The sequence below is a fragment of the Symphalangus syndactylus genome, chromosome 17 (genome assembly GCF_028878055.3).
Source record: "Symphalangus syndactylus isolate Jambi chromosome 17, NHGRI_mSymSyn1-v2.1_pri, whole genome shotgun sequence".
Lineage (NCBI taxonomy): Eukaryota > Metazoa > Chordata > Mammalia > Primates > Hylobatidae > Symphalangus > Symphalangus syndactylus.
Window position 1 is genome coordinate 23,252,535 of NC_072439.2, and position 12,563 is coordinate 23,265,097.

At 54.3% G+C, this 12,563-nt stretch overlaps 1 protein-coding gene across 14 annotated transcripts in view; it reads right to left on the minus strand.

Moving 5' to 3' along the window:
* The window catches only part of ACTN4 (actinin alpha 4), an 83,619-nt gene that overhangs the window by 27,923 nt on the left and 43,133 nt on the right, over window positions 1-12,563 (minus strand). For 12 of the 14 annotated variants that reach the window (XM_055250962.2, XM_055250963.2, XM_055250965.2 and 9 more), the window contains exons 2-3: window positions 2,337-2,451; window positions 1,943-2,062 (exon numbers count right to left, since the gene is read on the minus strand). The exons of 1 other annotated variant lie outside the window; for it this stretch is intronic. In XM_055250962.2, coding sequence (XP_055106937.1) covers window positions 1,943-2,062; window positions 2,337-2,451 — 235 coding nt within the window. Of the gene's footprint in view, window positions 1-1,942; window positions 2,125-2,278; window positions 2,452-12,563 lie in introns of all 14 variants that reach the window. One more of the 14 variants, XM_063621143.1, reaches the window with a different exon arrangement.

Sequence of the window (12,563 nt, forward strand, 5' to 3'; positions counted from 1 at the left end):
GGGACCCAGTGTCCACCCTGTCCTAGGGTTCAGAGCCCCAGACCCAGAAACTGAGCAGCACCACCTGCCCCTTAGTGCAGTGAGGCAGCTCGAGCCTCAGGAAATCTATTCTATGCACCCCGAGGGCCAGGCCTGCAGAGATGGGCAAGGCCGCAGCTCCCCGGCTCAGCGGGTACAGGTGCAGCTGGTCACCGAGGGCTTATGGAGTTCCAGTGAGGAGAAGAGGATGGCGTTTCTCATGACACATCCACCAGCTGCTTCTCTGACCTACAGCTGTGCCTCCAGCCCCTCTCATCACCCCCACGGGAAGCCAGTACTCCCGCGAATGCCCGATCATGTGGAAGGACAGGGGGACAGGGTGGGGCGGGGTTCTCAGGTGCCTTGAGTCCCAGGATCGCCTCCATTAGGCTTTGTTCTGGGGCCCCACGGTCGCAGGGATTGGGAGTAAACCAATTTGGGCATGAACAGAGAACATTTTTAGACCAAGTTTTTCTCCAATGAAAACTGATGACTGCCATGGGTCTCTCCTCTAACCCCTTCTGTATTTACAGACTAGCATTTGAGCAAAATAAATGCAGCTGTGAGAAGCAGAAGGCTGGAACAGAGCCTGGAGGAAAGATCCATGCAAGGACAGAAAATCTCAGGGCCTGACTGAATTTTTGGGTTGTGATTTTTTTAAACAAACACCAACCACCTCGACTGTGGCATGCAAGGCTTGGCACCCCTCATCGCAGAGGTCCTGGGCCGGGGCAGAGCCTTGAAACTCAGTACACACATTCTGGCCCGGAGTCTTGGCCAAACTCTCAGAGCCCTGTCATTAACGGCAATTAGTTTACTTTGTTTTTCTAGAAGCTGGGACAACATGGATGTCAGGGTGAAGAAACCTTACTCTGACTAATGAGCAGACTGCGAGCCCACACTGCTGGGGAGCTTCTGGGCTCCATCAGGCCTCGCCTGCCTCTAAAAGCGCCTGGGAGCTCAACCCAGGGGCCCCTGCTGAGGGCCTGCTGCTCTAGTGAGGGCCTGCAGGTAGTGGACTGTGGTCCTGGTTATCTACATGGGGCCCAGGAGGATCCTGGGGTGGTCAGAGGCGAAATTCTTCAAGCCCATGCACACAGGGCAAAGTCTGGGCACTGACCTTTGGCCATGCACTCCCTGTCCCAATGCCTGACACGGGGCCTCCAGTCCCCTTCTTTGATACCGGGCAGGGCATAATGAGAAAGGTGTTCCTGGTACAGAGAGAGACCATGGCACGTGTTTGTCACTGTCTGCTGTGCCTGGCACAAGGAGAACCAGTGAGGGCTACCTGAGTCAAACCATCCCTCCCCCTGCAGAAGCCGCCGCCCCCGTGGTTGGGTGGGTTGCACTTCCTAGATTTGGACTGCGCCCACCGGATTTTTCCAAGGGGTTGGGGGAGCTTGTGGGCCCAGCATCGTATCAAGAACAGTTGTTGTGGCCGGGCGCGGTGGCTCACGCTTGTAATCCCAGCACTTTGGGAGGCCGAGGCAGGCGGATCACGAGGTCAGGAGATCGAGACCACGGCGAAACCCCGTCTCTACTAAAAATACAAAAAAATTAGCCGGGCGTGGTGGCGGGCGCCTGTAGTCCCAGCTACTCGGAGAGGCTGAGGCAGGAGAATGGCGTGAACCCGGGAGGCGGAGCTTGCAGTGAGCCGAGATTGCGCCACTGCACTCCAGCCTGGGTGACAGAGCGAGACTCTGTCTCAAAAAAAAAAAAAAAAAAAAAAAAAAAAAAAAAAAAAAAAAAAAAAGAAAAAAAAAAAAGAACAGTTGTTGTGATCACTGCTGACTATGTACTGGGGCTCTGAGTGCCCCAAGCACCCTGCCACCAACAAAACTTCTCTTCAGAATGCAGATGTTGTGCTTCAGAGCCTAAAGGTTAGAAACTGAGCAGGACCCTCACTGCCCCATCTCCAGCTCACCTTCTGCCCCGATGGAGACCAGCTTGACGCCTTTGCTGGCAATAAAGTCCAGCGCTTTGTTCACATTGTTGATTTTGTGCACTCTCATCTTCCCCCGCTCTGGCTTAGGTAACCGCTCCCCTGAGAAATGCACAAAGAGAAAAGAAGAGGGGGTGAGACAGAGAGAAAGAAAGGGAGAGAGGCTTTAGAGTCTCCTCTGTTCTTCAAAACCAGGTTCCTCTGTTGGCCCATCAGGCCACTCTGGCCCCACCCACCAGACCGCCATGCAGCTATTAAGGGGTGCCCTCTCCTCCCCAGGAGCAATGGGACAGCTGGGTGGGCAGGGTCTCTGGGGACTGCTGTGGCAGAGCACCTGTGCCAGGGCTGGGCTGCACTGCATGGCTGGGAGCCTCACCTGATATGACCTCCAGGAGCAGCATGAGCTTGAGCCCGTCTCGGAAGTCCTCATCGATGTTCTCGATCTGCGTGCCTGCCTTCCGCAGGTGGGAGTTGCACCACGCTGTGAAGGTCTGGGGAAGCAGAATAAAGGACAGTGCGCAGAGTCAGCCTGGCCGTCGGGGCTCTCTCCACACACCTGCCAGGCCGCAGCCCTGACCTCAGGAGAACTGCAGCTGCCACAGAGCACTCGCTGACACACACCGTACATGGCTGATACACACATTGTTTCTGATCCTCACAGTGACCCCGGGAGGCAGATGTGAGGAAACTGAGGCTAGGGGTGGTTAATGACCCACCACGAGACCATCCAGGTGGTAAGTGGCAGAGCTTGGATTTGAACCCAAGTCTGTCAATTTTGGCAACATGTGCTTTTTCCACACCCCCAAGCTGCCTCAAGGGAGACCAGTACACACATCAGATAAAAGTGCCTCAGCCCACCGCCGGCTTACTTGGTCACACAAACACGACTGAGCACCAGGCTCTGTGGTGTGGAATCAACAGGTCGGGCTCCTGCCCTCATGGGGCTTATTTTCTTGATGAAGGTCAGCCCTTCATCTGCCAGCCAGACCCAAAGGCCCTAGCTGGACCCTGGCTTCCGTGACCCGCGGCTGCCCTTCTGAGGCAGGAGCTCAGGCTGCCACGTTCTAATCATGTGCACAGATACAAGCCAGAACAGGAAAGTGGCAGGAAAAGAAAAGCTCCCATAAATGCAGGATTTCCTCGAGTCTCTCTTTGAGCTTTGGGCAGCCCAACAGCAAGCCCTCCCAGGAAAGGCCAGGAACACAGACCCTCTGAGCCCTGCGCACACGCCTGTGTTGCCTGGCTTCCTGTGAGCAAGATGCCCCCGCCCCTCTCTCTCCTGGAGAACATGCCATGCCCCATCCTTCCCATTCTTTTTTCTTTTTTTCTTTTTCTTTTTTTTTTTGAGAAGGAGTCTCGCTCTGACACCCAGGCTGGAGTGCTGTGGCGCAATCTCAGCTCACTGCAACCTCCACCTCCTGGGTTCAAGCGATTCTCATGCCTCAGCCTCCTGAGTAGCTGGGACTACAGGTGTATGCCAACATGCCCAGCTAATTTTTGTCTTTTTAGTAGAGATGGTGTTTTACCATGTTAGCCAGGCTGGTCTTGAACTCCTGGCTTCAAGTGATCTGCCCGCCTCAGCCTCCCAAAGTGCTGGGATTACAGGTGTGAGCCACCACACCCGGCCCTATCCTTCCTATTTTTAAGACTCAGTGCAGCTTAGAGGAGGCTGGAAGTCAAGTGGGAGGCAGGCCCCCTCACCAAGGTTAGGCAGTCGCATCTAAGGAAAATGTTTCTGAGGATCAATTGGAAGGGAAGGAGGGTACTAAACAAGAAGCCTAAGTCCCTGACCCTAACAGACCAACGATGCTGACAGGGCATGGGTACACCCAAGCACAGGGCACACAGCCTCCTGGTGGTGCCCAGCTACTCAGCCCCCCGCAAGCTGGGGCATGCTCATAGACATCAGGGCCACAGAAGATCTCAGATCAGTTAATGCCAACACGCCCAGGCGCCTTCAGGGAAACCAGCCCACGCACCCTCCTGTAACAGGGCCTGGGAAAAACCCCAAGTGACTGCTTCTTATAGGAACCCCTGTACCCCACCCCCTCCATCTGCAGGGGCCAGTGTAGAAGCGGGCAGACAGCCAGGGACACACAAGAGCACATTCCACGGCCCGGGTGCAGGCGGAGACCACGCGGAGGACAAGGGGCTTCTACGGAGGCTCTGGCCAGGCACCATGTGTTTTGACAACTGTCGCCAGCCCTGCTCATTCAGGGAGACTCGACACAAAGCCCCCTCCCAGACAAAGCAGCTGCCTAATACGCCATACCACACCGTGGACCCAGCATGGGACTTCCTTCCAAATCCGAAAGGGGGCAAGCGTGGAGAGCTAGACCACCCCCGCCACCACCACCTCTCGCCATGGAGAATTCCTCTACCTGGGAGACAGAGACCCCTCCTGGTGGCACGACGCTGTTCCCCCACTAAAGATACCTCTGCCCCGCCATGTAGCCAGCCCTGGGCACCCCTCAAAAGTCAGGCCAAATGCCATGCCTGGAGGGTACCCGCACCATGGCCTCCCTGACCCGGTTCTGCCTCGGACGGCCTGCAGACCGCATCACGCCCTTGCTCTCTGGTCTCTAACAGTTCTTGTCTCCCACCCTCCCATGGCTATGAGTTCCTTGAGGGGAGGGGACCCAAAGCAGGTTCTCATTATGGAGAGTACTAACTCACCTTCCCAGCCTCCCCCATACAATGCTGAATTCAGAGAGCCCAGTGTGGGAACCCTGCTTACACCACTCATGCGGGCACGTCACCCAACCTTCCTAACTTCCATTTCCTCCTCTGCAACATGGGGATGAAGACCCCACCTAGGCCACGGGCAGTGTGAGGACTCAAGATGGCCATGCCTGCAGCGTGCATGGCAATGCTCAGGAAGTGGCAGCTCTCTGGATGGCCCTGTGCCTCCCAGCGTCTCCTCCCTCCCTGCCCTGGTCTCAGGAGTCTTGCCCACCCCTTCCACAGTGTGCCTGCTCTGTCCCTGGCCCACCCTCAGCACCTCTCCCGTAGCATCCCTCAGTTACTTTTAGTCTCATTGGATGTTTCATGCACATGAGCTTTCTCTCCTACCATGTGCGAGCTCCAGGAGGTGGGAAGTACGGCGCCTGCACCTTTACAGCCCCAGAGCACTGTCAGCCTTGATGGCAGGCAGCAAGCGTTGTGGAGCCCAGCAGTCCTGCGGAGCAGAGGGCAGCAGCAAATGGGCTGGGAAGGAAGTGGCCACGGATGCTAGGCCTCTACTCTCCCATGTGCCTGACAGCAGGCACTGCTGGGCAGCAAAGTAGCCGAGACACATCCCACAGCCTGAGGACACAAGAGCGCTGTTCCCCGAGGGCAAGGCCCCGTGCTCTGGTGTTGCCAGGCCCAGACCTAGGCACCTGGGCTGCAGGGAAGGCCGGACACGCGTGCAAACAGCACCCCTCACAGCCTCAGCCTGTGTGGGCTGCTCCTGCAGGCTCTGCAGGGGCACAGACCTGGGTTTGGGTTTGAATGCCAGCCCCTTGGCTTACTCATTCCATGTTTTCAATCAAGTGACTTTACCTACTTAAGTCTGTTTCCTTCCCTGTAAGATTGATTTATCAGAATCTACCTCCTGCAGTGTGTTCTAAGAACTAAACTGGGGAAAATACATTTAAAGCATCTGACAGGCTCCTTGGCATAAAGAAAGAGCCAGATGAATCACACGCATGTATGTGCATGTACACACACACACCAGCATGCGCTGACATCCAGTCTCTTCTCTGCAAAGGCCCTCAGACCACCCACTGGTATGCAGGGAAAATGGGACGGCAGGAGACCCTCTGTGGATGGCCCCACCCCACCTTGTGGAGGCTGTGAACAAACCTCGCCGCTTGGGTTCTGGCCACCTGTCCTCAGAGGGGCTGCTGCACTACCTGCCCTCCATACATACATCCCACCTGTGCTCATCTTCTCTGGGTAGTAAACAAGAGCTCTGGCTTGGGCATCACACAGGTGCGGATTCACATCTTGCCTCTGCCACTGAGGCCTCAGGCAAGCAATAAGCCTCAGTTTCCTCACTGATAAACAGGACCGTAACTGAGAGGTTAAGATAGGGATTAAACACAAGGATGCATGTCAATCACTCTGTGCTGTGTTAAATGCGTGTCAAAGGAAGGTCTGCTCTGAAATCAATGGTAACTCTTCCGTGTGCTCTGTCTTCCTGACTGACGCAGGCAAAGCCCCAAGCACAGGTGCTCGGGGAGGACGCCCACTCGCCTGGCCTGGATGACGCAGAAGGGAACTCCCACCCAGATCCAGACCTGACACAGGCTTGGGGAACCCCACTGATGTGCTCCTGTCCTCACCCCATGTCTTGCTTTGCCCTGTTTTGTCCTCCTGGAAGATGAGGGGCATCTATTGACATCAGAGGTTCACAAAGCCCTCAGCTCTGGTGAGGAGAGCCTGTACTCACAAGGCCACCCTTGGTAACAGGTCAACCATGACGGCCACTTCTCCATGCGGAGAGACTGGTGGGTAGGAGCTGGAGTTCAAATGGGACATTAAAAATTCATTGCTTTTTCTACTTGGTTACAAAAATAACACTATGCTTCCATCCTTCCTCTCCCTACCCGGTTTAGACTACGCTGCGTGGGGTGGATGGTGTGGAGAGGTGGTTTCTATAGATGGAGGCCCTATGCGCCCACCACGCCGCCCTCCACCATGCAGAATTCTCAGAATGTGGGCAGCCGACCTCATGATGCCCCAGGCCACCATGGGTCCGTACATATTCATTCCCTGGACAAGCATGTGCTGGGGGTCAGCAGAGGGCCAGGCCCTGTGCCGAATCCATAACAGTGAGCAAAAGCAGACACTCTCATGAGGCTCCAGGTCTGATCTCATTAATCAAGCAATCAGTCCACTCCAGAAATAATGCCCTTAGGAGAAGTGGTAATAATAACAGCAATAACTGCAGCAGACACTTCCATAGAGTCTACTAGGGGCGGGCACTGCTCGAGGCACTTGGTCACTTACTAATTCTCTCACCCTCGTAATCATCTCTGGAGGGAGGTGCTAGTACTGCCTCCATTTTACAGATGAGGAAACGGAGGGCCTGAGAGGTGAAGTGGCTTGCTCCCATCAGTCACACACCTAGAAAGTTACAGAGCTGGGTTTAAAGCCAGGTGCTGGGCTCCTGGGGCCGAGTTTGTGTCCCCTCCCGTGATGGGAGCAGAAGAGTGCGGTCAGCATGGTGGCCGGGGGAGGGGGGCACCAAGTGAGTGGCGAGGCAGACACAGAAAGGTGTCCCTGAAGAGGTCATTCTCAAACTCGGAGCTGAAGGATGAGGAGTTAATAAGACAAAAATGAGGGAGACCTTCCAGATACTGGGAAGAGCACGTGCCAAGGCCCTCCTGCAGAAGGGACAGAGCCCGCTCTGAGAAGGGAGGGAGTAAAGGAGTGAGGCTGGCATGCTGGCCTCACAAAGCCATTAAACGGTCATGCTGTCCCTGCCATGTGGGGAAAGAGCCGAAAGGGACAAGGGTCAATGTGTGATGGCCAGGAATAAAGCAGGGTGAAGAGCCCCTGAGAGAAACTCCCTGCCCCTGGCAGGAAGAGGAAGGCAGAGGTGCCCTGCTGGCACGCCGAAGAAGAAATGCAAACTCAAGGTTTCTATTTCATTCGGGAGGAACCAGGGCTGCCAGCCCTCTGTGGGAGGAGGGAAAGGCAAAAAGCATCGAGCTCTCCTGGGCTTCATGATCGTGGTCATCTTCCAGGGGCAGCAGCGACTCTGACCATCCAGAACATGGCAGTGGCCATGCCCTCAGGACTGCACCTAAGAGGCATGCACCTGCCTCACAAATACTGACTTGGAGCCCTATTATGTACTGGACACAAGAGGAAGCAAAACAGTTATCATTTACATTCTGGCCAGCCAGACATGGTGGCACACACCTGTAATCCCAGCACTTTAGGAGGCCGAGGCGAGAGGATTGCTTTAGCCCGGGAGTTCGAGACCAGCCTAGGCAACATGGCAAAACCCCATCTCTACAAAAACTACAAAAATTAGCCAGGCATGGTACTGAGCGCCTGTAGTCCCAGCTACTCAAGAGGCTGAGTTGAGAAGACAGCTTGTGCCTGGGAGGCAGAGGTTGCAGTGAGCTGAGATTGTGTCAGTGCACTCCAGCCTGGGTGACAGAGTCAGACCCTGTCTCAACCCGCACCCCCCCAAAATTACATTCAGTATTGGGGTGCGGGGGGCATGACATATTAAAGGTAATTATGCTATAATGGCTAATTGCTAGTTCTTACTATTTACACATTAGCAACTCTTTAAAACCTCCAACCCCATGATCACGAGAGATATTATCTCCATTTGATGAGGAAACTGAGGCAGGGAGAGGTTCAGTGACTTGCTTAATGTCACACAGACACAGATGATACATACAAACATGGGGTGGGCATTCATTCCACTATGTCTGAGTAGAATGGGAGGTGCTGGCCAGTGAGGGAGAGACAGCAGAGTCAGGTCAAGAAGCCCCCAGCCAGGGCCGGGCACGGTGGCTCGCACCTGTAATCCCAGCACTTTGGGAGGCCAAGGCGGGTGGATCACTTGAGGTCAGGGGTTCGAGACCAGCCTGGCCAACATAGTGAAACCTCGTCTCTACTGAAAATACAAAAATTAGCTGGGCGTGGTGGCGGGCTCCTGTAATCCCAGCTACTCGGGGAGCTGAGACAGGAGAATCTCTTGAACCCGGGAGGTAGAGGTTGCAGTGAGCCAAGATCGCGCCACCGCACTCCAGCCTGGGAGACAGAGTAAGACTCCGTTTCAAAAAAAAAAAAAAAAAAAAAAAAAAGAAGGCCCCAGCCCACCCTTGGTTCCCAAGCTAGAGGTGAACTCAGAGAGCAAGGCAGGCAGGCAGAGCAACGCCCCAGCAGCTCGCCCGCTTCTCAAAAGGTGGGCCCAGCTGCTCCCAGTCTGTCCCTGGCCCTCTTGTGAAGGCAGCCTGCACCCAGCCCTTGACCTATCTAGGGAGGAAGGAAGGATGTGGACTCATCTGTCTTTGAGAACACATGTGAACCAAACCACAGAGAGGAGGCTTCAGAGCTTGCCCCTGCACACGGGCAGCCTATTAAAGAGGCTTCTCTGGTTGCTAAAATAGCACAGGGTGTGAGTGGGGGGAAGGGGGGTGGAAGAACAGAGAAAAGCGAGCTTGTCGGTTGAGTTGGGATCCACTGTCACCTCTCCGTGTGCCAAGGCCCATGGTGACCCAGCTAAGGCAGGCTTCAGGGGTCCCCAAGAGCAGTTTCTGCTTTGTCACTGTGGGCTGCAGGAGGGAGACGGAGACCTAGCATTTCTGGTCATAAAGTCCTTCCTGCGTCACAGGGACCCCTCCTAGCCGCCAGGATGTGGGGTGGTAGGTGAATGAATGATGGATATTGTTCAGGAGGTGACCTAAGCACCCAGGAATGTGGCAGCAGTGGGCTTTAATGAGCCATTCATCAATGACTCCCTGCCTCAACCCGAAGAGGCAAAGCCCTCTCTACTCTGGGGCACTGATTAAGAAACAAACATTCAGCAGACACAGGGCAACCGAGTGGTTCCCGTGGACAGAGAGATGGTGAGCTGGAGGGAAGAAAGGGCCCTGGTGGGATGCGGCTGACCCAGCTGAACAAACTCGCCTTCTCTTTTCTTCCTGCCTTCCTGTTACAAAACATGTTCTCAGAACTGAAGGGGGTGGAGGGAAATGGCTGTTGGAAGCTGGAATTCCACTAAGCCCAGAATAAAGGGAGTCTCCTGCAAAGTCGCTTTAGGCCTAGAAATAGGCTCGAGCGATCCCTCAGGAGGGGTGAGTATGCCGGCTCTGCCCTGTGTAGCACAGGATCCAGACTGGATCGCGGGCTTCACTCTCCCCACTCACCAGGCTGATGCTCACATGTGGATTCCACAGACCCCGCGCTTGACAAGATTTTTGAAAAAACCGTTTGCTGCCTCATGCCGCAACCCTTTTCTATGGTGTACACTGCCCACCCGCCTAGGAGAATATCACCTAGGAGGACCAGCCTGCATACATTTTGCCCAGGCTCAGGGTTGACTGCAACTGGCCACAGCCAGCCCCACCCCCAGGTACCCAGAGGCCAGAAGGAGCTCCCTAGCACCCTGGGAGTTTTCAAACCTTGGCTCTGAAATACCGTGTAGGGTTTGTCGCTCTGCTGGGGCATCAGTTGCTTTGAGGCGGAGGGTGCCGTCCCACCTCCTGAACTCCCACCTTGCCTGCTGTGGCCTCTGACGCTGCCCATGGTTCCTGCTTCCACAGGTCCTAGGGAAGGATGTCCAGGGCTTGGACACAGGGGAGGTACAGCTATTTATTCCTGGGTAGGCTTATCACCTGGGTAGGCCTTCTTATCACCCATCTGGCAGGCTATTGCCAGACCTCAGGCAAGGCCTAGCCCCACTGGGGCATCTTTTCAGTTCCTGAAAGCAGAAACGGCTCCCCAGCCCATGGGCTTCATCACCAACTATAAAGGCGCTTTCAGGGCCAGACGGCTAAGCCTTCTAGAATCTGGGTTACCAGTGGCACAGGCAGAGGTGCTCGCCCTGGCAAGGGGGCCTGTGGAGCGTCTGTGAGACTGCACACCTGAGCACTTTTTGAAGATCCACTGCCACCAGATTCTGAAGGAGATAAAAGCCAGGGAGCAGGTTGAAAGAACAGAAAATGAGCAGGTCACGATAACACAGCCACAAATTAGATGGGTGCAGCAACGTGGGACGCAGACAGCCCCGCTGCCCAGGCAATCAGGGCTGGCGCTGCGGCAGTTCAGCGACACACAGGGCTGCCTGTCCAGGACCCAACCCCGACTCGGGGCAAAGCAAGTGCACTGTGTGTGCCTGTTACATGACGACATAACCTAATTTGAAAGCAATTACAGTGAAATATGGAATGCATCTTATGTCCTGGCCTGAAGTTGCCTTATTCGGAGTTTTCTCAGCCTACATGAAAAAGCTCTGACTTCGCAGTTGTAGGAGAGGTATAAATACTGCTGAGTGGGGTAGTGAGCATTCCAAAGGTCCTGCGTGTCCACCCAGAAACCAGCTCTTTGCACCCGGCCCCCTCCCTGCAGCCAGTGTTCCAGTCTTGGACAACCCACTATGAGGTGCCAGAAAGCGTGTGTGTTGCTGCTGCAAAGGACGGATTTTGTTTGTTTGTTTTTTGAGACAGAGTCTCGCTCTGTCGCCAGGTTGGAGTGCAGTGGCATGATCTTGGCTCACTGCAGCCTCCACCTCCCGGGTTCAAGTGATTCTCCTGCCTCAGCCTCCCGAGTAGCTGGCATTACAGACACCCACCATCACACCCGGCTAATTTTTATATTTTCAGTAGAGATGGATTTCTGCCATGTTGGCCAGGCTGATCTTGAACTCCTGATCCCAGGTAATCCACCCGCCTCGGCCTCCCAAACTGCTGGGATTACAGGTGTGAGCCATCGCGCCAGACCAAAGGATGGATTTTGGAGTGCTGTCTCCTCCTCATGAGAAATACTGGTCTAAGACTTTCATCTAGCTCTTTATAGAGCTGGTTTTGTCTCATCACTCAGGACATGCCTCAAATGTCAGCATCCCAGGAGGCCTTCCTGGACTCTGCCATCTCCTCTGGGCTATCACTCCACTCTGCATTGCTGTTTTGGTTTTTTTTTTTTTTTTTTTTTTTTCAGACGGAGTTTCGCTTTTGTTGCCCAGGCTGGAGTGCAATGGCGTGATCTTGGCTCAATGCAACTTCTGCCTCCCAAGTTCAAGCTATTCTCCGGCCTCAGCGTCCCAAATAGCTGGGATTACAGGCCCAGCTAATTTTGTATTTTTAGTAGAGACGGAGTTTCTCCATGTTGGTCAGGCTGGTCTCGAACTCCGAACCTCAGGTGATCCGCCCACCTCAGCCTCCCAAAGTGCTGGAATTACAGGCGTGAGCCAACATACCCGGCCTCACACTGCATTGTTTTACTCACTGCACCTATCACCATCGAAAACTATGTTCTTTGTTCATAACCAGTCTCCCTCCCAAGTGCAGCATAAGCTCCCCAGAGGAGGGTTCTGTTCGCTGTGGGAACCCACTGCCTGGACTGGTGCCTTTCACATAGCAGGTACTCAATAAATCTAGGAGTGAGTGGAATCAGGTTGCAGCATCTTGCATCCAGCTTTTCTTTCTCTCCCTCTCTTTCATGTACTCTTTAAATATGTACATAATTTGGAGAATCAACTTTTAAAAATGGAAATGTAATTCACATAACATACCAAAAAATTCACCCTTTTACATAAAATTCAGGGAGTTTTAGTATATTCACAAGATTGTGCAACAATCACCACTATCTAATTCCAGAACAAGGCTGGGCAAGGTGGCTCACACCTGTAATCCCAGCACTTTGGGAGGCCAAGGCGGGCAGATCACGAGGTCAGGAGTTCAAGACCAGCCTGGCTGTTACCGGTGGGTCTTTGTTCTTAGAGCTCCCAAGATGATGGTGGCTGCTCCCAAGATGGCAGCAAGCCTTTTGTTCTCTGACCTGACGTTCTTGGCCTCACGGATTCCATGGAATTGAACCTTGGGCCATGCAGTGAGTGTTACAGCTCTATTAGAAGCTGTGGGTCATGGAAGAG